The sequence below is a fragment of the Myzus persicae genome, unplaced genomic scaffold (genome assembly GCF_001856785.1).
Source record: "Myzus persicae strain clone G006 unplaced genomic scaffold, MPER_G0061.0, whole genome shotgun sequence".
NCBI lineage: Eukaryota > Metazoa > Arthropoda > Insecta > Hemiptera > Aphididae > Myzus > Myzus persicae.
The window spans coordinates 1-23612 of NW_019104223.1; the positions used below are offsets into that span (position 1 = coordinate 1).

General features: G+C 27.8%; 2 protein-coding genes across 3 annotated transcripts; one reads left to right on the plus strand and one right to left on the minus strand.

Moving 5' to 3' along the window:
* Nucleotides 1–3723: 3723 nt before the first annotated feature.
* LOC111040194 (hyaluronan mediated motility receptor-like) lies at nt 3724–7231 on the plus strand. The gene is made up of 6 exons (XM_022324000.1): nt 3724–4150; nt 4347–4456; nt 5531–5586; nt 5791–6432; nt 6500–6581; nt 6764–7231. The coding sequence occupies exons 1-6, from the start codon at nt 4105–4107 to the stop codon at nt 6974–6976; spliced, it is 1149 nt and encodes a 382-aa protein (XP_022179692.1). The 5' UTR covers nt 3724–4104; the 3' UTR covers nt 6977–7231.
* Nucleotides 7232–8475: 1244 nt separating this feature from the next.
* Nucleotides 8476–21828, minus strand: LOC111040191 (histone-lysine N-methyltransferase SETD1B). Of its 2 annotated transcripts, XM_022323991.1 has the most exons (15): nt 21401–21828; nt 20819–21327; nt 19265–19357; nt 16951–17128; nt 16549–16882; nt 15926–16449; nt 15490–15856; nt 15300–15429; nt 15084–15239; nt 14036–14137; nt 13741–13979; nt 13029–13657; nt 11630–11754; nt 11080–11514; nt 8877–9050 (listed from the first exon to the last, which is right to left on the minus strand). In XM_022323991.1, exons 2-15 carry the CDS (start codon nt 21311–21313, stop codon nt 8877–8879), a joined length of 3981 nt encoding a protein of 1326 aa, XP_022179683.1. In that variant the 5' UTR covers nt 21314–21327; nt 21401–21828. The 2 variants fall into 2 exon arrangements, with proteins under 2 accessions (XP_022179685.1, XP_022179683.1); XM_022323993.1 differs by lacking the exon at nt 21401–21828 and having other exon boundaries at nt 8476–9050; nt 20819–21313.
* Between the last annotated feature and the right edge of the window lie 1784 nt (nt 21829–23612).

Here is a 23612-nt window from a genome sequence, read left to right on the forward strand (position 1 = left end):
AGACGATGGAACTTGAACTGTGAATATCATAAAAACTTATGTTAGAATATGGTAATTGGATTTACAATTGATTAAATATTTATAAGTTACCAGGTATGTCTTGTTAAGTGAGTTTTGAACCCAATGCTCTACCTGGACTAAACAATCATGCCACATAGTTTAAACAGTTGTTTAACTTAAGTTTACAAACATAAATACATAAACGTTGTACCAACAATAAAACTATATTCTATTCCAACAATATTATTACAGTAATCTGGTTAATTTAACAACATTTAGAAACTACACACATAATACACATAATGCAATTATAACTAAATAAAGACACTTTAATCATTTAATTAGTTTTTTTTATAAAATAAGTTATTACTCTTTTTAAATTGATAACTTAAATTAAATTTTGAACCTTATGCTCTACCTGCACTGAACAATCATGCCACATAGTTTAAATAAGTTTACACACATAAATACATTAACTTTGAACCAACAATAACTATATTTTATTTGAACAATATAATTATTACAATAATCTAGTTAGTATTGAACACATTACAAATAATGCAATAATCTGGTTAATTTAACACAATTTGGACACAACACATATACCTACACATAATACAATTATAAAAAAATAATGACAGTTCAATTATTTCAATTGGTTTTTTTTTTAGAAAATAAGTTATTACTTTTTTTAAATAAATAATTTCAGTCAAGTATTGAGTCCTATGCAGGCTCTACCTGCACTAAACAATCATGCAACATAGTTTAAACAAGTTTACAGACATATATATTATGATGATTAGGTATTAATATTACTTTTCTGCAAATATAAAGTGGGTAGTGAACCCTTTTTTAGTTTTTTTGTCCCTGGGCTCTCACAACATTTGTCAAAATGCTTGTGACAAACCGCATAACGGCGTCGAATCACAGATTTATCTAATTCATAAAGTTTTGGGTTGTTACAACGCTCAACCCAAATTATGAAATCGCTGTCAGTTTGAGGGAACACATGTTTTCTATCGGTACTTTTACAATTTAAAACGCAACATTTTGAAGAAGGCATTTTTAATAATTGTAGAACACTGACAATACAAATTGAAAAGTAGAATTCAAATTTCACGTTAAGTTGAAAGTTCGTTAAAATTAAACAAAAATGTTTAAGAAGTGTAGATACTAGATAATAGAAATTCTGATATCATTACAATCAATGATAATACTGAAAGTATACTAAAAGTATAGAGCGCTACCGGAGGTACGATTTTGAACTACTAGTTTATACAGAACCATAACTACATCTATAGAGTTCGTCCCCCCTGACTCTATTATATTGTACCAAAAAAATAAACTTTTGTAGGTATTAAAATTGATATTCAAATAGATTTCCAAATAATTAGGTTCTTTACAGTTATATCTTATATTACTTAAAATATGTTTGTACAAAGAAAAACTACGTTCTGAAATGAAATATCCAGAAAGTACACAACTCAGGTTGATACTTTATGCAACACAAATACACAATATTTGATCAGATTTGAATCAAAATTCATCTTGTGTGCAAAGTGCAAACACAGGTGCAATGTCAATTAAAGTCGGTCTTTAGTTTTTGCTGTTGAGTTGCAGAATTTGCTAATTATTATTTATTTTTGGCTCTAGCAGACAGTGTGTTCACTGTTCAATGAAAACCTAGACAAAATGTATTAAACATTTTAATTAAAACTTACAAACTATTTAAATGGATCGCCTTTAAAATAATGTTTTTACGCTTCACTACAATGCTCCCAAAAATAATAATTTTTAATGTCATCATGACATTATCTCTAGTTTATTTTGGTGAAACAACATTTTCGATAACGTAAGAGGTTTTTCTGTAATAATTTTAGTTTGGGTATTTATTGAACACACCTCGTATTATAATCAAACGCATCAACATTCAACAGCCTAGTGTAAAATTAATTTAAGTAGCTTGTGAATATCGTAACTACATTGTAAGTCTCTAACCTTTATAATAGTGTACCAACAAAATATGTGAACAAAAAATTATTACGAAGTATGTGCTGCGAAATATATTTTATTAGATGAGACTGCATGTAGGCAGTAGGCACACTAGGCACCGAAATATTCTGCAGGTGATGTTATAGTTGCCGCTATGGATTTTGAGAACATTCTTATGAAATTAAACTCTATTTATCCTCGAAAATATTGAATAGCAATGGATATTGTTATACAATCGTATAAAATACCGATGAACTTTATTCAATTAAAAAATACAATTTTATATTTCACTGTGTATAATATAATATATATTTAGATTATAAAAATTAACCAACTATTTGAATGAAGATTTTGAGCAATAATTACTATAATCACAGTAACTATACTAATAAATAATAATTAGTATCTGATATTGTTGTGATAAAACATTTAAAATTGATTTACCTAACTGAATTATATCAAACAATGACTGTTTGAGACAATGTGCATTGTGCATGGTGCTGTAATAACTAAGCACAACAAAAATGTTCAATACACACACGACACGTTTATCGCTTGTAATGTGTTATTTCCATTGTTAATTCAGGCATATTTGTGTATTGCTTGTTAGTTATTACTAGAGCTAGGATTTTGCTGACCTCAATGACCTGCATTTTTTCTTTAAGGGGACTGCAGCACGCGTATTTTTTATACGTTTTAGACCAATAAGCGTGCTATTCAATTCTAACCAAAAATTAAATTTGTTTCGTGATACAACAATTTCGAATGCGTTTTTAGCATTTTTTGTGTTAAATGCATTTAATTGCATTTTTAAGCTCATTTTTACAAATATTACGTTCATTTTGTGTATTTCAATTAATTAATTTTTGTTTTTTTAAGTTTTTTTAATATATGTTGTATAGCCGCATAGATAATCACAATTAGTACCTATAGTACAGTATGTCAGTCGTCAGTATCTTATAAACATGGACACATAGTACCTTTCAACTTTCATCGACAACATACCATTAATCATATTATCATAATATTTATCGCTGTTATACCCTTTTTCGATAAAACTATTGTCACCTGTCGGCAAATCGGGAAAATTGAAACTTATATTAATAAAATAATATAAAAAATATTTAAAAACTGTTATATTTGTCGCAGAATTGGGATTCGGCAAAATGGGTATGAATCAAAAAAGTGAAATAATTAATGAAACTCACAAGTCAAAACTTCAGCAGGAAGATACAAGAAGAAAATTTACTAAGGAAGTAGGCAAAAAAACCAAACCAACCAGGGTCATGATGATAAGGATACGTTGAAAATACAATTTGTATATCTGTGGTACGTACTATGTAGTGGCGGTGAATCACGGTAAATAAAAAATAGGGAGTAAAAAGTCCCAGGAAAAGAGTTCCTGTTAAAAAAGTCGAAAGCATAAAAAGTCTGCAGTAGATAAGTCTTAAATCTTAATCCAAGGTTTACTTTATCCACACATTTAGATAACAATAGATAATTATTTACATCTGTGAGTCTGTGAGAATATTTTAATTCAGTTAATTCGTACGAACGGGATAGACTAAAAATAATATTTTCCTACTGCTTATTATTTACTACTTGTTCATACGCGGGACTTGCTTTACGAACGTCTTTGATCCTGATAACCGCTATCTCGACCCATGAAAAACCGTTATTTTATTCTTCAACGGTTTTCTTTTATTTACATTGTTGAATAATATTGTCCCCACTCTTTAGTCACCTTTTGCTTGGACCCAGACGGCCAGACTGTCAGCTCCAACGGACAAATCCCAATTCACCCCACATCCCTCGAAAAGAACCCCTTTTTGTTTTCGTTTTTGGCGCTCGATACCTTTATTACCATTCGAACGTCTTTTGGTTGTGGACTTGTGGTCTCGTAGAGTGTAGACCGCAATACGTTATTCAGATATTGTGTTTCGTGCCACTGCAATTAGACGGTTAATTTTATTGTAATAATTTTTTTTTCATTTCATATTAGGCGACAAGTGTGTATTTTTATTTCATCCTTTTTTAAACCTGTTAGCCGGTTTATTCTTCTATATTTATTTTATTTGTATCGGATTTACCTACTGCCTAGCCAATTCAATTATGTCGTTTGTGAAGAGTAAAATCAAGCGTTTTAACGAAGTCTCGAGTAAGTAACTAATTTATTACATAACGCCAAATTCTCAAATACATAGCAATTAGGAAAAACAATTTGAATAGGTAAGATAATACCGGGGAGAATGCTTACTTGATAAACAACATAAAAATCCTGCAATTAGATTTACCTATTGTTAAAATAACCTATTCCCAAATGTTTATTTATAAAATATGTTTGTTATTATTAGGTTGTGCACCACCACCTGGAACATATGATCCAAAAAGTCCATGTCCAAAACTTGTTAAAGGTTCTAAATTTGACAAAGCAGAAAGATTTAAAGAACCTTCTGTTCCACGAGTAAGTACAGTTTTGATTTTATTAATTTTGTATTATAAGGTGTTCGTTAGATTTTATATAAATAATAAATATTGGGGACTGGGGTCTTATGTGGGATCTACTGACTACCTTTTTATCTATGCTACTTAAAATAGTAGCATACTTATTAAAATAATAAAACGTTGCTTCTTAAGTTTATGCTGATACCTATTTGATTTTTGCATTGGGCGGTAACATGACCATTTTTCTTCTTTTATTTGGTGGTCTAATAGTAGAGATGCACCATTAACAGTTAAGTTGCAATTGTTCTTAAATAACTTCCGCAATGATCCTAATAATGAATATGAACTCCAATATTTGAATCCACAACATTTTCAGTATGATTCAGTTTGGTGAATACATTTATAGTCTCAGAGTTCTGTAATATGCTAGCCACTGATTGCTGTATTTCATTGTACCGATTTCCACTTCTCTTTTCATAATTGAAAAGAGAGTTTGTCAATATCTTTTGTTCTACCAAGAAAAATATCAGTCTTGTTGTCATGAAGAAAAGACAAATCAAGTACCCACTGAGTCTGCACTCGATTTCAATAATTCTGTTGGTTATTTTTTACTGAGCTTTGCTTAAAGTATTATTATATTAGGCTTAAACATGTTCTATCTACAACATTATCAACAATTACGGTTTGTCAGTAGATCACACCTTGAACGGGTCTTAAATATTGCCATTGACTATGGGTAACACCATTAATAATAAATATGCTTGGAAGTTTTAGAAGTTGTATATTATTCTTTATGCTTTTGATTTACATCAAAACAAGCTAGAAATATGATAATATTATTAATATTTATTATTTAATAGTATTTTTAAATTTACTAAAATAATAATAAATATTTGTTGATTACATATAGTTCTTTAATTTTACAAAATGTTTGTGTATGGATATAGTATATAGCTAAATATATATGGGTAAATGTACAATAATTTTCAAAATAAAATATATGGATAATATATTCAAAGGTATAGGTAGTATAATTAATACCTTATTTCATAACTATATCATTAAATTAATATTTGATGTATTTATATTTTAGACTGCCAAAAAACCAGTAAAAGTTCACTCAACGTTTAAAATTGCATCAAATTTCAGGTATGGTAGGATAAAAACCTAGTGTAATATATATATTTTTTTTTTCATGTGTCCCTTCCTAATTTGTTATACCTGAAGGTGGCTGATGCATATTTTTACTATAAAACAATTTGTGTATCTTCTATAAATTATTCTTAACATAAATGAATACATCTATTTTATTTTATTATTACTATTTGAAATTTGTTTGTATTTTAATTACAGTTCGCAAAGTTCAGTTTACACAGAATGTTCTAAAAAATCTAACACCACCACAGAATCTAACTCAACAAGAATTGGCTCAACGAAAATAAGAGCTAAACATCTTTTGGAATTAAAAAAACTAGATTCTAACCTTACTAAAGCTCTTGTTGACATTGAAAAACTAGATGATTCTAAAAGTACTACTGACACGTGTAAAGACTACATTAATACATGTCGCAGTGCTTGTTCAGAGGCATTGGAAAACCGTGTGTGTAGAATGGTCATTGAAAACTCCCAAGCTGCTTTATATGCAGTTTGCCAACGTTTACGCGAAACATGCAAACATAATGAGATTTTACAGAATGAAATTGCGCGTTTGCAAGAAGAAATTGGTGAAAAGAAATCCTTTGAAAAATTGGCCGCTGAACAAATAGCCATTGTTGAACATAAACTTACTGAAAAAGTTAATGATTATATGAAGATTTCTGAAGCAGTCAAAGATAATTGGTTAGCTAAAATGAGATATATTCTGGTTGCTTTGGATGAATTAGAATCTATGGTCGATGGTGAAGTAAAAGACATTATTCAAAAACTTAAACTGGATATAGAAAATACAGATCCAGAAGGTCCAAACTACAAACAACTTTTAGAGAAATATGAAAAGTAAACATTACATTTTTTTTTAAATTAATTAAATATGTAAAAATATATTATTGTTCTGTCTCCTTAGAACACGTGACAGAAACATTCAACTTGAAGAAATTGCTAAAAAACATGACGATTTGGAAAGAAAAATAATTGATTTGACAAATGTGAGTTGAATAATTTAGTTTGTAGGTGTTGTTTAAAAAATCTGAATTTTTTCTTGTTTTCCTAACAAGTAACAAACATATTTATGATTAGATCTAAATTCATAAGATAAATCGTAATTTTTTAAACTAATAATTAAAATTTAAAAAAATCAATGTAATTTTTGTATTCAAAATGTTTACAGGAAAAGAATGCGATGGCAGCTAAATTACAAATTAATCAACTAAAGACAAGTGGTTTATCAAAGAACCGTTTAGATGCTTTGGCCACACCTCGCAGACGTGTTGATGCTGAGAATATTGCTCCCAAAAACAAAACTTATGTACTTAAAAGTAATACTTTTAAAACTGTAAAACCAGTTGCTCAGTCTTCTCCACTGAGAGAAATGAACTGGTAATTTAGGTTTAAATGTATTATTTTAGATTAAATATTAATTATATCTTTCTTTTTTATTTTAAAATTTAATTTTAAGTTTTTATGTTTTTTTTTTTTTGTTCTTAGTATAGAATTAATGTTTGGTATTTGACTGATTAAAAGTAAATTGATTAAATATTGTTTTAATTTCCAATGTAAATAAATAACCATTTGAAATTTTCAACTCTGTTTAAATGAATGTTTTAATAACAATTATATGACGTACAAACTGACTCCATTTAATTGTAACTGATTATGAATATTAATTATTTCAAACTATTAACTTTGCCTAAAGATTTTTTGAAATAATGCAATTCTAACATTGTACCTTCCATTCATATGTATGTTATACAAACTACTATAAAATTAATTAATTAGTGACACCTATATTTTATACTGTTAAATCTTTTGTATTGACCACCTTAATCCCAATTAAATTATTTAAAAAATCAAAATTCCTTCCCTTGATAATTTTGTACCAAAATAAACAATACCTATCTATGAATTAATAATTAATATTAATTATTGACACTTGTGTTACATGTATAATAATATAACATTTTTTATTTTTAAACCTGAAAATAAAAAAAATATTTTACTGATGGTCAATTTTTTTATAAAATTTAAAATAGCTAATTTGTAAATCTGGTTTTTAGTAAGATATAAATATCGATTGTGAAAACATTGATTGAATGCATGTGGTTTATTTTTTACGATTTTTTTAATTATCCTTATCATAGAACGCGTTCACTGCCACACATATATTTCTAATCTGGTGCCACATGCCACGTATCTACGGATAACATACGCGGACAATAAAAGTATATGAAAAAACCGACTGAAAAGAAATTTGTTAATATATTCTAAATGGCCTGATAAATAATAAAGCAGTAGCCTTATGGCCAAATTATTATATGAGGGTATTTTCAATATGCACTGTAACGATCATGGATCGGCGGTGGACAGAAGAGCCCTACTACCAACGCTGATCCGTGATCGGCAGTGTAGGTGAATGTTTTAAACATAGTTGATCCAGTTGTAAAAAACTAGACTAAATGTGAAAATCAAATAATTTTTTTATTTCATATTTTGTATCAATTTGATAATTTCTTTTTAATAAGCTATCAGCAAACTTTTTAGCTATCATAGTTTAGGAGAAAAATTAAACAATAGACATTTTGGAACGTTTTTGTGTTAACAAATTGTTATACCACTTTGGTGTTATCAAATATCTTTCATTAATATTTTAATTAAAGCTAACTTAATTACCCAGTTACTCATTATTACTGAGTTACATTTTAATTATTTCCCTACTTAATTCAAATTCTTGAATTTTTCAAAATTCAGACTTTCATTTCAACTACCATACTAACTTGATTAAAAATTAAGAAAGTAAAATTATATTTATTAAATGCTTATATATTATATATATCTTCTTTATACCAATATACATTTCGATATTAAACAAACACAACACTTAAATATTTTTGGAAAACATTTATTTATTTATATAATTTACATTTTTTCTTTGATCTAGTCTGAGACCAAATCATTGACATTCAAAAGCTATTTTGATTTTTCTATCATTATTTTTGTTTAAAATATATTTGGAAATAAAATAATATTTTTTTTTTATTCAATAAATAAAACATGAAACTGTTTTTATATTAATAATACATATTTAATAATTTTACAGTATTATGTACATATAGTAATAAAATCGTTAAAAAAAAAAAATACGAGCACTTCATATGGATGAAGCGATGCAAAACAAAAACTTGTACATCAGTCACATTCATTTAAATCAAATTAGCAAAAGTTTTATGTACAATTTGTCAAACAATTATAAAACAATCACAACTTATTTAATAAGAATTCTCCTACTAGTTGAGCGTTCCACGGCAACAATGGGTTCCACACAAACATGGTATTTTGTTATCTTCGAGTGGGAATTTATAATCATAAGTTATTTCTTCATTTACACCGATTGGCTGCTTGCTATATATGACTATTTTCTTTTGTCCATCAATTTGAATTATCTTGGCATAACAATTAGGCTGCAATAAAAAAATATATTACTGAAAGATATTCAAGGCCATATTTGGTTTTAATTTTGTAATACTCTTTGAAAATGAAAGGTTTAAGAATATTATGCTGAAACGATAAGAGTTTCAGAGCTCATTATCTGTTTTCATTTTGACAAACACGCTACTTAGCAAATTTGTGTTCAGCGGGACCAATCTTCTATTTTTAGCCTTTAATATTAAAGAGTTGACCTTTTATCAAACTTGAAGTCTATAAGGTAGGTAACATATAAATGGCCTAGATTCTACTGACTACTAATTTGTTGTTGTGTGCATCAGGGGGGGGGGGGGAGAAACAAAATAATAGTGCTTTGACATTATCATAAAAGAAGAAAATTTAAATATTTTTTTTACATAAACATGCCAAATTTTTAAGAATTGCAATAACTTTAATGATTCACTGACAATAACTGGCCACAAAAAACTACTACAGGATAAAAATATTAACAAAAAAGAATATTCTTTACATTAAATTAGGTTCTGTTAATTTGCTGGGATAGCTTTTTTTAGATTCTGGGCAAAACATCAGGGCAAGAAAAATGTATTGATTTTGCAACTGTGTTATTTTTTTTTTTGACTGTAAACGATTAGTTGAAATAATGATTCAAAATTCAACTTGACTATCTTTTCCAGTGGAAAAGTGTAAATATTTGGTGAATTCATCAACAGGTTTAAAAATCACAATATTTTCCAGGGAAAACCAAAAAAAGAATTAAGTAAAAATCGAAATTTTTGATAAAATTGACATGGGTTTTTGGTGTAACCCAGAAAATAATTACCATTAATGGATACATGAAATTTTCACTGAATACATTTTAGATTAGCATTTTCTATACACCATGAAATGTTAAGGCATATGAAATTTTCAATTTTTATAAATTAATGTCATTAAAAAAATGTCTGCTCAGTCAAAAAACTTGAAAATGTAATACAAGATTCCTAGTAAAAGTTGTTGTAGGTGGATATTATGAAAACTTTTTATGTGCATCTGAATTTTGAATTACATATTGTAATTGCTGAGGCCTGATGCACGGTTGACGCTCTGAATTGAGGAATGGCAAATTCTACTAGGTGAAAAATTGATAAGACGACTGTATCACCGAAAACGAGGTCCTATCCACTGGGAGTGATAACCTAAACATTTTTTTTTTTTATATTAACTAAAATTTAATATTTATGTACACATCTGAAATTTATTGTTAAAGATCATTAATCGTTATAAGAAGAGCCTTCACGTGGTTTGAAAAAAAAAAAAATTGTAATTTATTTTTAAAATTGATTCTACTTATAGTAGAATGCTGTGATATGTTTGTGGTTTAAATAGGCAATAGTATACAATTAATCTGAATGTTTTGAAAATATTGTGTGTATAAAATATAATAAATAATAAGTTATGAAGGACATGCATTTTAAAGCTTGGTGTCCAAGCACATATTTTTCTATAAATATTGATAATAATATATATCATATATTATATATTAAATTTAATGTTTCAACGGTCATTCACTTCTGAATTAACACCAAATAAGAAAATCAATTTTGATAGGACTGTGATTGCATACAATTTCCAGTTTTTCACTATTTTTTTCCTCCTCTAATGATTAAGAAAATTCCAGGCAATTTTCTACTTTTGACCCTCCAAAGTAATTAACTAGATTCACATTTTTGCCAGAAAATCTTAACATTTTTACTGCTTCAAAAGGTATAACAAAGGACAGACATTATTGTAAGATTAATGCATTCTTCGCTCAGAATCTAAAATTCTGTTAAGATGTCTATCTACTATAGCAATCTATTAAACTTGATAAATTATATGATATTAAATAATGACTTAGAAAAATAGAAAGTTGAATAGATATTAAGCATATAATTGGTTACAAATTTTGTATTTAAATTGTATTATATTTTTATTAATTTGGTAATTTTTCAAGAAAGGAAAAACTCATTTTATGTTTCTAATTAGCTAAAATATTTTTGTTTGTATAATGTTTAAAATACTCACATTACAACTATGATTAATGAATCGTGCCAGATTACCACATTTGGTAGCATCAATAATAGTATCCAAATCTATTCTGAACAGATACGAACTACCTATTCCAGTAGCTTCATATTGTCTTTCACGTAGATCAGCAACTACAGGGCGAACCATTTGCCCTACATACTCGATAACCATTTCATCAGCTGCAATAGACTCCATAGCGAACAAACCCCAATCGTGAATAGCAGATTTTCCAAATTTCAATTGTTTCTTACGGAACTTTAACACATTGAATTTGAGCAAATCACTGTCTGATGTAGCCCCGAATGCTGTTAATAACCTTCTCTGGTTACTCCGTGCTTCACGAGAAAGAGCTAACATTTTGCCAGTAGATTCTTTTACACGTTTAAGCTCTGTGATACGATTTAATTGAGCAATTGTATGTCCAAAATGATACTAAAATAAAAATAAATCTATGTTAGAGTTAAGTAAACATTTTCATTATGTTTACTTTTGGTGAATTTACCCTTGTTTAAATTACAAAATAAATTGAGGTAAAAGCAATATTTACCTTATGGTTGGCTTTTTGTTTACTGTCCACTTTATAATAACCTTCAGTTCTACCACATCCCGTATCGTGAACTTTCCATTCATCTTTTTTCTTTTTGCGTGGAAGCTGATTTGGAACTGCTGTCAGTGTTAATAAGTAAAGGAAGACTTTAACTTGTTAATAAAAAAACTATATACAAAATTAAATTCATTTCTGTTTACTTCATTTACAATTTAAACCCATTTGTTAATCTTAACCTTTTAAAAGGCTAAAAAAAAATTCTGAACTATATTTTGTCTATTAAGAAAACATGCCACACACCTACCAAAATCAATTCTGCGCATCTCTACACGACTACTGATTTTGGTAGCAGGGTCATGTGCAGAATCGGCATGTTCTCTAAGTAAAAATTATTTCATATTAATATAATTTTCGAATAAAGACAGTAATTTCTAGCTTAAATATTAAATTTTATTTTTCTTTAATTATAATTTATAACTGTTTTTCCTTTTATTAAAAAATTAAAAGCATCAAAACACAATGATTAAGAAAGAATCCAAGTTTCAAAAAATAAATATGTAAATATATTAAGCAAAAGGAAGCGAGATCACTGAATGGTTTCTTCCCTCGCTCTATTCAGGTTTCTAAATTTATCGTAGCACATATTCTTATTATGCTATTATGTATAGATTGTATATTCTCTGATAAAAATTTTAAAAAATGATTATTCATTGAGATAATGAGAACTTAAAAATATCTTCATGACATCATAGAGCTGATAAATTTACAACCACCTAGGTTATATGTGTTAAAGTTGCTTGATTAACATAATTATTTCATTAACTTAGAATAACATTTTAAAATTTTGTTTTTTTATCTTGTGCATATCTTGTATGTATAAATCGAATTTTAAATTAAATATTTTTATTTTGTTATAGAATTCTTAATTTAAAATACATTTTCCTGCATTCCACTGCAGACAAAAACATAATTATACAAAATGCACTCAAATAGTTTTAAATATTTAAAAAAAACCTAAAAAGTAGATCGAAATTAAAATCCAACAAGCATCATCATAAATACACAACAGAATCAATTAAAAATATGATTTTTATCGATTAAAATAGTTGTATTAATATAGACACTTTTACAAGTAAAAACATATGTTGCTGCTCCAAGACGCACACATATTTTCCAGTTGTTTAAATGTGGGACCCATACTTATTTCTTAGATTATAATAGGCTTTAAATCCAAGCAGACTTGTTTTTAATGTTATGATGCCTTTAACTGTTGTAGTATAACCTTATCAAATCCATACTACACACTTCCCAGTATAAGCCATAAAAATAAAATTATAAAAGACAATACATATTATTGTTAAATTAAAAATAATAATTATTATTTGTATTAAAAGGATATCTGGATGGCTGACCCAATGTGTTTCATTCATCCAGTAGTGTACAGTATCATTGGACAACAATGAATCATAGCTTTGTTTTAAATAGCCAATGTCTTCCACATCTATACCCTTAGTAAGGAACTCAAATAATACAGTTGCTTCTTGTACCATATCTCGTTTGATGAAGTATTTAGTTTTGACTTGGTTATCACGAAGTTTTTGTACAATTGATTGATCTTTGTTTTCTATTTTATTGTTATCTTTGACAGTTAAGGGCCGTTTTAATTTTTTTGGAAAAACTTCTGGTATTTTCTGTTCATTTATTACTGGTTGGGCTGTTACACTCTTAGATTTATCATTTATGTCGACTTCGGTTTCCCAATCAGATATAGGAGGTGGACTGTATACCTGTTGAGGCATACAATACGAGTGATCTGAAAATACCCCACTTGGGGTTTCTTCAGTGGGGGTTTTATCTCCATTCAATAAACGTTTTTTGGGTTCAACTTCTGTATCCAAATGCTCAACTTCAATCTTTCGTTTGACAGCTCTATCATCACGTTTATACTTCACAAATGATCCTTCTTCATCAGAACTCGGTAAATTATCTATTTCCACAGGAGTTTTGTTCCCAGTAGGCGTGAGCTCCCTAAAATATAAATATTTAATGCTCATAGAACATATTTTACATAGTAAATTCAACTTTTTAATTATTCATTGAAATTTGCTTACCTGACTCTATCAAAATCATCCATTGTCATAGTTTTACATAACTTTTTCAATTTATTTTGCCAGACAAATCCATCAGATGAACCCTCCTCATTACTAGAGCTATCGTTACTAGATTCTTCCTCAGAAGAACTATGAACTGATGGTTCAGAAGTAGAAGAATTACTATCACTGTCAAACAGGTCTCTTCCCAAACGTTTTCGTTCCGCAAATGTAGGTCTAGTCACTTCATCATCATCAATCTTGAACCAAATAAATATATTTACTAACAGGTATTTAATAAATAAATTAAACGTACATCTTTGGCTTCATTGTCAGAAGTTATAACCATTTCTTCTTGATCACTTCCGTAATCCTGTTGTTCATTAGTTTTTTTAGGTGATGGTTCCTTCTTTTTTCTCTGAAAATTCAAATCAAATTATATTTTATTAATAAGTATATAAAAGCAAATTAAGTATTAAAGCTAACATTTTGTATTCTGAAGACGGTCTGTTAGTCTACTGTGCGTCCTCAAATACAGGGTACACTGTATAATTAAATTACCCATGTTACTCAGTAGTCTATACATTTTTTTAAATTCTGTTTGAGGGAAGAGGATCTCTCAATCTCTGTGCAGACAGAATCCAAAAATATGTAAAGGGTATTGAGTAAAGTAGCCTAACTGAGGTATAGAATGTACCCAGTTCTTAAAGACACGTGATACATGTCAACAAATTAGTTAAAGTTTGAAATATAAACAAAACAATCATAAAAAATGAATGTAGCTTCACGCTTAACTTTTATTTGTAGTTTGTGTAAGCAAAATTTGTGAAGAACCTAGTATTGCATTATTATGTTTTTTGACCAAACATAAAAATATTTTATTTAAAATATCTATCAATAACTTGAAAATAGTCAAAATATTTTTAAGGTGAGGTCAAACAGAGAGCAGACTGCCTCGCAGACTAGTACTCGGAAGGCGACGGGCAGCGATTTGGTTGTAATATTTTACAGCGCGGTTAGCCTGCTTTCTGCTTAAACGTGCTTTAAGAATTAAATTATGAATAGAAAATGGTATTTTTGTCAAAATCGAGTTATGCATAAATATTTTCATTTTCTTGAATTTTTTTCCCCACCATTAATTTCAATATAAGTAGAACATTAAAGCATATATTTCTCCTAAAAATTTCATACACAATAAAAACATATAGTACAACCAATACTTTCACATTCATCATCTTTATGAGAATTTAAAATATCTTTCTTGTTAAAACTTCTAGACGTATGTCTTCTCTGTTCAACCATCTTTCTTGACAATACTTATAATAATAAAAATAGTATAAACATATAAAAAAAATATAACTTACACGGAATGATGGCATTTTAGGAATAGCTGCTCGGAACCCTAAACCTAATCCACTTAGGGCCAACGTTTCTAAGCCTTCTGTTCCAGCTTCCAAGATGCTATTAAGGTTAGGAGCTGGTTGTGCAGATTTAGGCTCTTCGTTAGTCACATTAGTAGACTATAAATATTTTCAAAAATGTTAATAACTTCAAAACAAATTCAAGTAGATTAAATTTACTTTTGACTGCCTTTCAGCTTCATCCCACCACTGATCCAGAGTATTAAAAGCCACAGCTGTCCCCATTTTCTTCATAAGGTCCCGTTTAATAATAATCCTTAACTCACATAACACTGCTTTCATTAAATTTCTAAAATAAAAATGTATAAATGAATAATAAATGACTGTTTTTGTAATTAGTAATACATACTTTCTTAGTTCTGCAGGATAATTTTTATTTTCATGCCTATCGCGTGGTACTTCTGGTTCATAAAACTCAGCTCTAGGTAACGGAGGACCATATGGATAATTAGGAGGGTATGGAAAATATTGATATCCATAATGATTGTTAAATTGTGGTGGATAATAATATCCTTGAGGTGGATAATTTGGCAATGGTGGATATTGTGGTGGTATATTAGGATCATTTTCAACAATTTTCTCATCACGGGATGACAAACTAGATAAACTCATTGCATCATCAGGAGTATTTCCTTTAGGACTTGACCCTAGCATGAATTCATCATCACTGGAGCTGATATCACTGTGCAAAGAATCATGCATATTCTTATTAATAACTGAAATCAAATACAAATATTTTTTAATTTTTCGTAACAAATTAAAATCTTATATTTTTATGATATTACCATTTCTTATAGTATTGTTCAAGAAGCTTTTTGCTTCCAATTTCTCCTTTTCTCTAGTAATTTTTAACTGTTCAGCTGCAGTTTCAAAACACCTAATATACACATCTTTTGACAAGAAAGGTGATGGAGGATTAGAAAGTGGAGGCAATGTTTCTTCATCGTTGCTAACTTTTTCTTCATCCAAATCAGATTGATTGTCATTATCCCCAGGTGGCGGAGGAAGATTCAGACTAATATCATCATCAATGGTGTCCTCCACAATGTCAGAAACATCATCAGGATCTTTTTTCACAATAGATAAAAATGCAGGTTCTACACTAGCACCTTGAGAAGACATGCCACTAAGTAGCATTTCAATTCTAGTATCTAAATCCAATTTTGATTGTGCTTCAGAATCCAACTTAGATGCTGGTGCTGGTACAGGTACCGGTATTGGCGCTGGTACTGAGGGTAAAGGCGGAGGTATAGGACTAGATTCTCCCCACCAATGATTATTTGGTACTGGGGGAACACTGCAAGGATATCTTAAAATAAAAAATAATATCAATAAACACCATTTCAAAATAAGTTATCATTATAACCAAAAATATTATAAATAATAAATTATAATTTATCTTTCATACCTATTATAGGAATAGGGATAAGTTCCATTGTAAGCAGGAGTACCACCCATACTGTTATATCCACTGCTATAACTTTGCTCTGACGGAAGGTCACTAGTGGCTGGAGAAGGAGTGGTATAGTCATAACTATAATTTTTGTAAGTATCTGTTTTGGGAGGTAATGATGATTTCTCTTCTGTCTGAGGTTTAACAGAAGATTCTTCTTTGGATTTAGACGTTTTATTTGACCGTCGATCTCGATTAGAAATAGGAAGTGGTTTAATTTTAGGTACTTCCAACAGTGGTTTCGGTTTTTCTTCAGTCATCTTGTCAAACATTGATTTACATTCTGAAGCTGTACAATGTATACATAATTTAGTTATAAAAATGTCCACAAATTATAATACTAAAATAAATTATTACCAAAAGGGTCCAAAAATACACTGACAACTTTTCCCATCACAGACGTATCATTTAACCTTTGAACACAGTATCTAGCTGATGATGCCTCTTCAAAAATAATTTTGGCTAAACCCAAATGTTTTTTAGTGACTGGGTGGTAAAATATTTGTAACAATTCTATTTTTCCAAATTTCACTACCTACAAATTGTAAAAAGAATCATATATAATTCAACAGTAAAAAATTTAAACAATAACATTATTTTAATTATTTTCACTTCTTCCTAGACATAGCAATAATAAAATAGTTAAAGTTTTGTCAGTGAGCATTGAAAATTTGTTTATTAAATCAGTAATTTTGTTTTTGCATAAGCTAAAATCTTATTAAAATGTTATAGAAATGATAAAAGATACAGGCAAATTTTAAGTGATAGTATGATCTTTTTCATTTTATCTTTGTTGAATTTAATAAACCTGTCACTAATGACAATTGTCATTGTTTAATATATATAGTAAAATATGTATGCTTAACTTGAAATAAAAAATGTTATCCCCTAAATTCAAACTAAAAAATAATTATATGTTTAAACACAAAAATATACAAAGACAAATAATAATAAAGTAATAAGTAACCATAATGCTGAATAATATAAAGCATCACAATTACTTTAAATATGACATAAATTTAGGGATGGAAAATGTTTTAAAAAAACAAATAAAACAAAAACAAAAATTTTTAAAAATCAAAAAGAATTTTTGTTTAAACACGAAAGAGCAAATTTTCTGAGATTCTGAGAGGAGAAATGTTCAGCATTGAAATGTTGATTGTACGATGTGTGTTTTTTGTCTATTTAAACGATAATTAGTTGAAACAATGCTTTGATTTTCAACTTTAGTATTTATTACTATAGAAAAGTGAATATAATTGGTGCATTTGGGAGTTCAAAATTTAAAATCCAAAGTTTTCAAAAGTGCCATGAAAATAAAAATAAAAATGGTAAATTGCACACAAAATATGTTTTTAACAAAAATGATTTTAAAACAAATGACCTTAAACACATAACATTTTCAAAGATAGTCAATATTAGCATTTTCTAAGCACCATACAATTGTCCATTCACCATCATATTTAACTATTAATAGACATATAAAATTATTGACTTTTAATTGTTCATTTTAAAATTAATGTCAATAAAAAATTTTTGCACGGTCAAAAAACTTTTGAATGTAATACAATGTTTCTTGTAAGTTGTTGTCAGAAGGAATATTAAAAAAAGTTGAGCGTAAATCCTCTATCATTTTCGATGATCGTCCGAATAAACTTATGAGATTTTGTATTATATTTTTAAATCTTAGATTTTGAAAGAAATTTTTTTATGAATTCCAAACTCAAAATAATTTGCAAAATTTTTACGCATTTTGTCAAAATTCCAACTTTAAATTCTTATAAAAAAAAATTGTGTCTGTATTTTTAATGTTTTTCAACTGATACTGTAGAAATATATCAGGAGCTTTTTATTAAATTCTCACTATTTTTAACTCAATCAATACAACTTTATTGACATTGAAAATGTCCGTCAACAGCTTAAAACAAGACAAAATATTTTGAAAATGTTATCAAGTATATGAATTGATGAAATAAACATATGGTGTAAATTTCAAGTATCTACAGTTATTTGTTATTGAATTACAACAAAATAAGAAAATCGCTACAAGAGAAATCAAGTGAATATCCCATGTTGTAAGAATTCTTCAAATGCTCATAAAAATTACGACGCATCTTCCACTACATTTTCAAGTTTTTTGAACATGCAAAAAAAATTTTTTGACATTAGAATATTAGATTAAAAAAACAAATATAATGATCGAAAATCGTATATGCCTATTAATAGTTCAAAATGATGGACAATTTTAGTGTGTACAAAAAATGCTAACATAAACATTCAGTGAAAATTTCATGTTTTTATGGTCATTTTTTTAGTAACACTAAATAACCAAAATCAATTTTTTGAAAAACTGGTTTTGTCTAAAAATGTCCATTTTCCTTAATTTTTTGTTTGTTTTTACTGTCGCTGTAAACAACTATTAGGAATTTTAAATTTTGACCTCCCGAACGCACTTACAAGATTCACTTTCCCACCAGAAAAGTTGCTGTAGAAGAAAATCAAAGCTCTATTACTACCACAAACCGTGATTAAAGACAAAAATAAAAAAAACACACATCATTTTAAAGTTAATACATTCTTGCTCCACTAAGAATCTAAAATTAAAAATAAAAAAGCTTTCCATCCTCACATAATTTATTTAAATTTTCTTAATTTGAGTTAATTTACTCACCAAGTCAGTCAGAAACACTTTATCAATATTATCGTTTAAATTAGAAAAAGTTACTTCGACTTCAGGACGTTGGCCAATGTAGTTTCTGTCAAGCTAAAAAAATAATATTTTGTTTCAGACAGTATTATTTTTGTTTTGTTAACAATTTAACATACATTTCTGAATAGTATAATACATTATATAACCAGACGGCAGTCGGCAGACATATTTCTATTTTATTTTGTATTTTAAATCCTTTATTAATTTAATTCCTAAATAAATCTTTGTATATTTGAAGAATTATGTATACTACCAATAGCAAATGCATTAATAACCTATTTTAGTAAAAGTTAAAATTTGTTTTAATTTCATCAATAATTTTATTAATGTTGAATCAAAGTTATCCAAAAATAAATCTAATATTATATGAAATAATATTAAACTGAAAAAAGTAAAACTGTATATAATTAACAAATTTACTTGTGATTCTGATTTTACTTTGTAATTATTAAATTTAATTCAACATACAATAAAACTTTAAAATTTGGTATAAAATAAAGAACAATATTTTTATTACAACACGTTACAAGATAACTTGTAAATGTAAAGTATATGAGTAATATGTCTACTTATCTACTTAAATTTACAATTAATAAATAGTTTAAAATATTTTAATTTATAATAATATTGTGTATATGGTATATGTTATTATTGTTCTGTATTTACAATATACATTTTTTTAAATATCAATTCTAAAAACAATACCTATGCTACTTAAATAGATAATTTTTAATTTTAAAACAAAATTATATTTATGTAAAGTTATCAAATATATAATAAATCTGTTATACACAAACATAAATAGAAGTAATGTATTATTAAAGTATGTGCAAAGCTAATAATATTATTAGCATACATATTACATATTTTAATATAACTATATTGTGGTAAATGGTTATCAAACAATTCTAACCTTTCTTTATCATGTTACACTTTCCACTCAGTTTCATTAATTAAAAATAAAAAACATGTGTTTATCTGATAAAGTAAATTGTAGAATAAGAATTTTAACTATTATACAAAGATTGTTTAATGGTTTTATCAAGTCTTCTTTACTTTTTTATATTTCAAAATATTAAATGTATAGCTTGTGAAATGTTCTAATACAGTCTCTTAATTGACGACTTCACATATTTGTTAAAAACATTTGTTGTATCTATCACAAAATTGTTCAAATATTTTTATATATTTTTACCTATTTTTTTCCATTCAAAATGTGTTAGGAGACTGTACACAGGTATATGATATGTAGACGGATTATTTGGAAAATGTTTTTAAATTAAAATGTTTGTTCATAAATCATAATACAAATGAATATATAATAAATAAGCGTACCTACCTACCTGCCATTAACCATAATATATTTTAATGTATTTTAAATTTAGTTTATAGTATGTATTATCAACTATTTATTACCTATAACTTTTTAGAAAAATAAATACAAAAATAAAAAATTACTGAATGAGTTTTAGCAAGTCTAACAAGTAGATTGAATTTTTAATCTAATATACATACCTTAAACTTAGGCACCGTCAATTCAATGGGCAAAGTAATGGTTTTAAATGTTTTTCGTGGATCGTCATTGGGCAATTCAGGATATGGAGGATCTAGAATACCATCGTAGCGATATACTTTAGTGGTCGCTTTACTAAGAAATGGATCGGCCAATAGTTTCCAATTGCGTTCTTTTGGCTTTTCAATAATTGGTACTGTTGGTGGCGGTGGCGGTGGTGGTGGTGGTGGCGGTGGCGGAGTAGTTGGCCGTCGAGTAGGTTGATGATGGTACATTGGTGAAGGAGGTTTCTCAACTCTTGAAGTTGAAACTCTGTTATACTCATAATCACTATCTTCATCACTGCTTCTATGGTTGTGATGTCGCTGGTGAACACGATGCGATTCATACTCCTCTTCATCATATCTATAGTGATGGTGGCGGTGTCGATGTTTGTGGTGCTTGTTGTGGTGACGGGAGTCATGATGTCTCGAACTATATTTACGGTACGAGTCCATTTCATTTTTTTGATCTAAATAATGAAAAATTTACAATGAACTATATTTTTACAAGATTGTTGTATGGTTGATAGAAAACAAACACACATCATATTAACGATAATCAAATTTTCATATAAATTCGGATTTCAGAATGGCGGATGCAATATTATTAATTCCTAGATTGTAACTATAATTGAGTATAATCTTAAACGTATAATAAACAAGTATAATGCTGTTTAAATATCTGATGAAAACATTTAAAAAACAAATGAAGAGTATAATATTTTAACAGTCGACGGGATGGGTTTTAAGAATCGACTACGTTGGTAATGAATACGTGTTGAATCAAATAATTAAAATGAAAAAAAGAAGCGACTCGTAAGAATAGAGGTACATTCCCTATAATGTACAAAGTATCGAGACTCGAAAGAAACAAGAATCAGAATTCAGAATTAAATATTAAAATATCAGCCAGACTCCGAGCCCCGACGACCGACAACACATAGTACATACATGTCTAATCAAAAATCTACAAAGGTATCGAAAAGTATAAACATTCATGATGCTTTAAGGATGCGTTCAAACAATAATATTGTTTTGTTGCACGCACTGTAGCCACTCATTGCTTCAACCACTGTTGCCATACGTTCAGACCTGGTTGGGACTGGGTGCATACGGTAATTTAGCATGCGTAAAGTGCATGGGGATTGGTAATTGAAATTATAAATTAAAATTTTAAATTAAATTTATCATGATGCCACAGAGTATATGATCTATTATATTTTCATATAATCTGTGATTATGCCTACTGCAGTACTGCCGACTATAAATATCACAGATATATAGAATAAAGTTATATAAAGTTCTAGTTTCTAAGTTCTAAGTTTATTCTGTATATCTGTGATAAATATAGTCTATACCATTTAGTCATGGTCTATACCACGATGTAGAGAAGATATCTTCTCTAGTCTCTACATTGTAGTCTATACTCTGTTTTAATGTTTTATTATTACTGGTCACTGGACAATGCGTCATTAAGGCCTACAGACGGAAGAGTAAAAAATGTAGAAATAATAGTACGGTAATTTAAGTACTTATAAAATTCGTATCTATAAAAAACAGTACGTTTTATGATATACTATTTGTTTATTTTTAACCAAATTAAATAATTAGATTATTAGTCTATGTCCAGACTTAAAGCGATTTAAAACAAATATTAATATTAACTAATATAATCTGTGGTTCAATATGGTTGTATTAGCATTTTTTACACACTATACAATTGTTTAAATATGTTGACTCGTGTTGAGCTATTTTATAGACATCTAAAATTTTCGATTTTTGTTTTTATTTTTCTACATAAATGTCAATAAAAAAAATTCTAGTCAAAAAACTAGAAAATATTCATCAATAAGGTTCCTCGAGGTTCCTCATAGATTGTCGAGAGTGGAAATTTAAAAAAAAAATTGAGTGTAAATGTAAAACCACATTAATTTTTTATTAGGGAACTTAATACAAGATTCCTTATATGTTTGTCTACCTTTATCAAAATAAAAAATATCTACCGAAAAATCAAATTACATTTTTATGAGCTTTGACATTTTTACAACATTGTCACGCGCGGCTACGACTATATTCACTCCATTTCTTATTTTGTCGTAATTCAAAAACGAATAACTGTAAATACCTGAAATTTACACCATTGTTTATTTTATCAATTCATATACTTGGTAAAATTTTCAGAATATTTTGACTCATTTTAAACTGTTTACAGATATTTTAAATTTGTTTTAGTTTTTTTCTCTTTAAATAAATAAATCAATAAAATGTCATTTGTTAGGTCAAAAAGCTTGAAAATATAATAAAAGCCTCCTGATATATTGTTACAATATTAGTTGAATTATATTAAAAATACATAGATATGATTTTGTTTTATAAGTATTTCAAGTTAACACTTTGACTAAATTTATCAAATTGTAGTTTAATATTTATAAAATGTTCAACTTTTACAGCTAAGGATCAACAATTTAAAAAAACCTGCACACAATTAGTTAATTCTGTAACAACAATTCTAAAATATAATAAATACCTATATAAACACAGGCTTTTTAAAATTATTAATATATGTTTATATTTGGACGGAATTACATATTATTAAATAACCAAGAATAATGATTTAAGTTATGTTGTAATCTAAAAATATTATTCATGCGTACTACTATACTTGAAACTTATACTTGAAACTAGAATATTATTATAATTTATACACACAATGATTTTTCATGTATAATTTTTTTGCAAAAATGAATTTAACCTA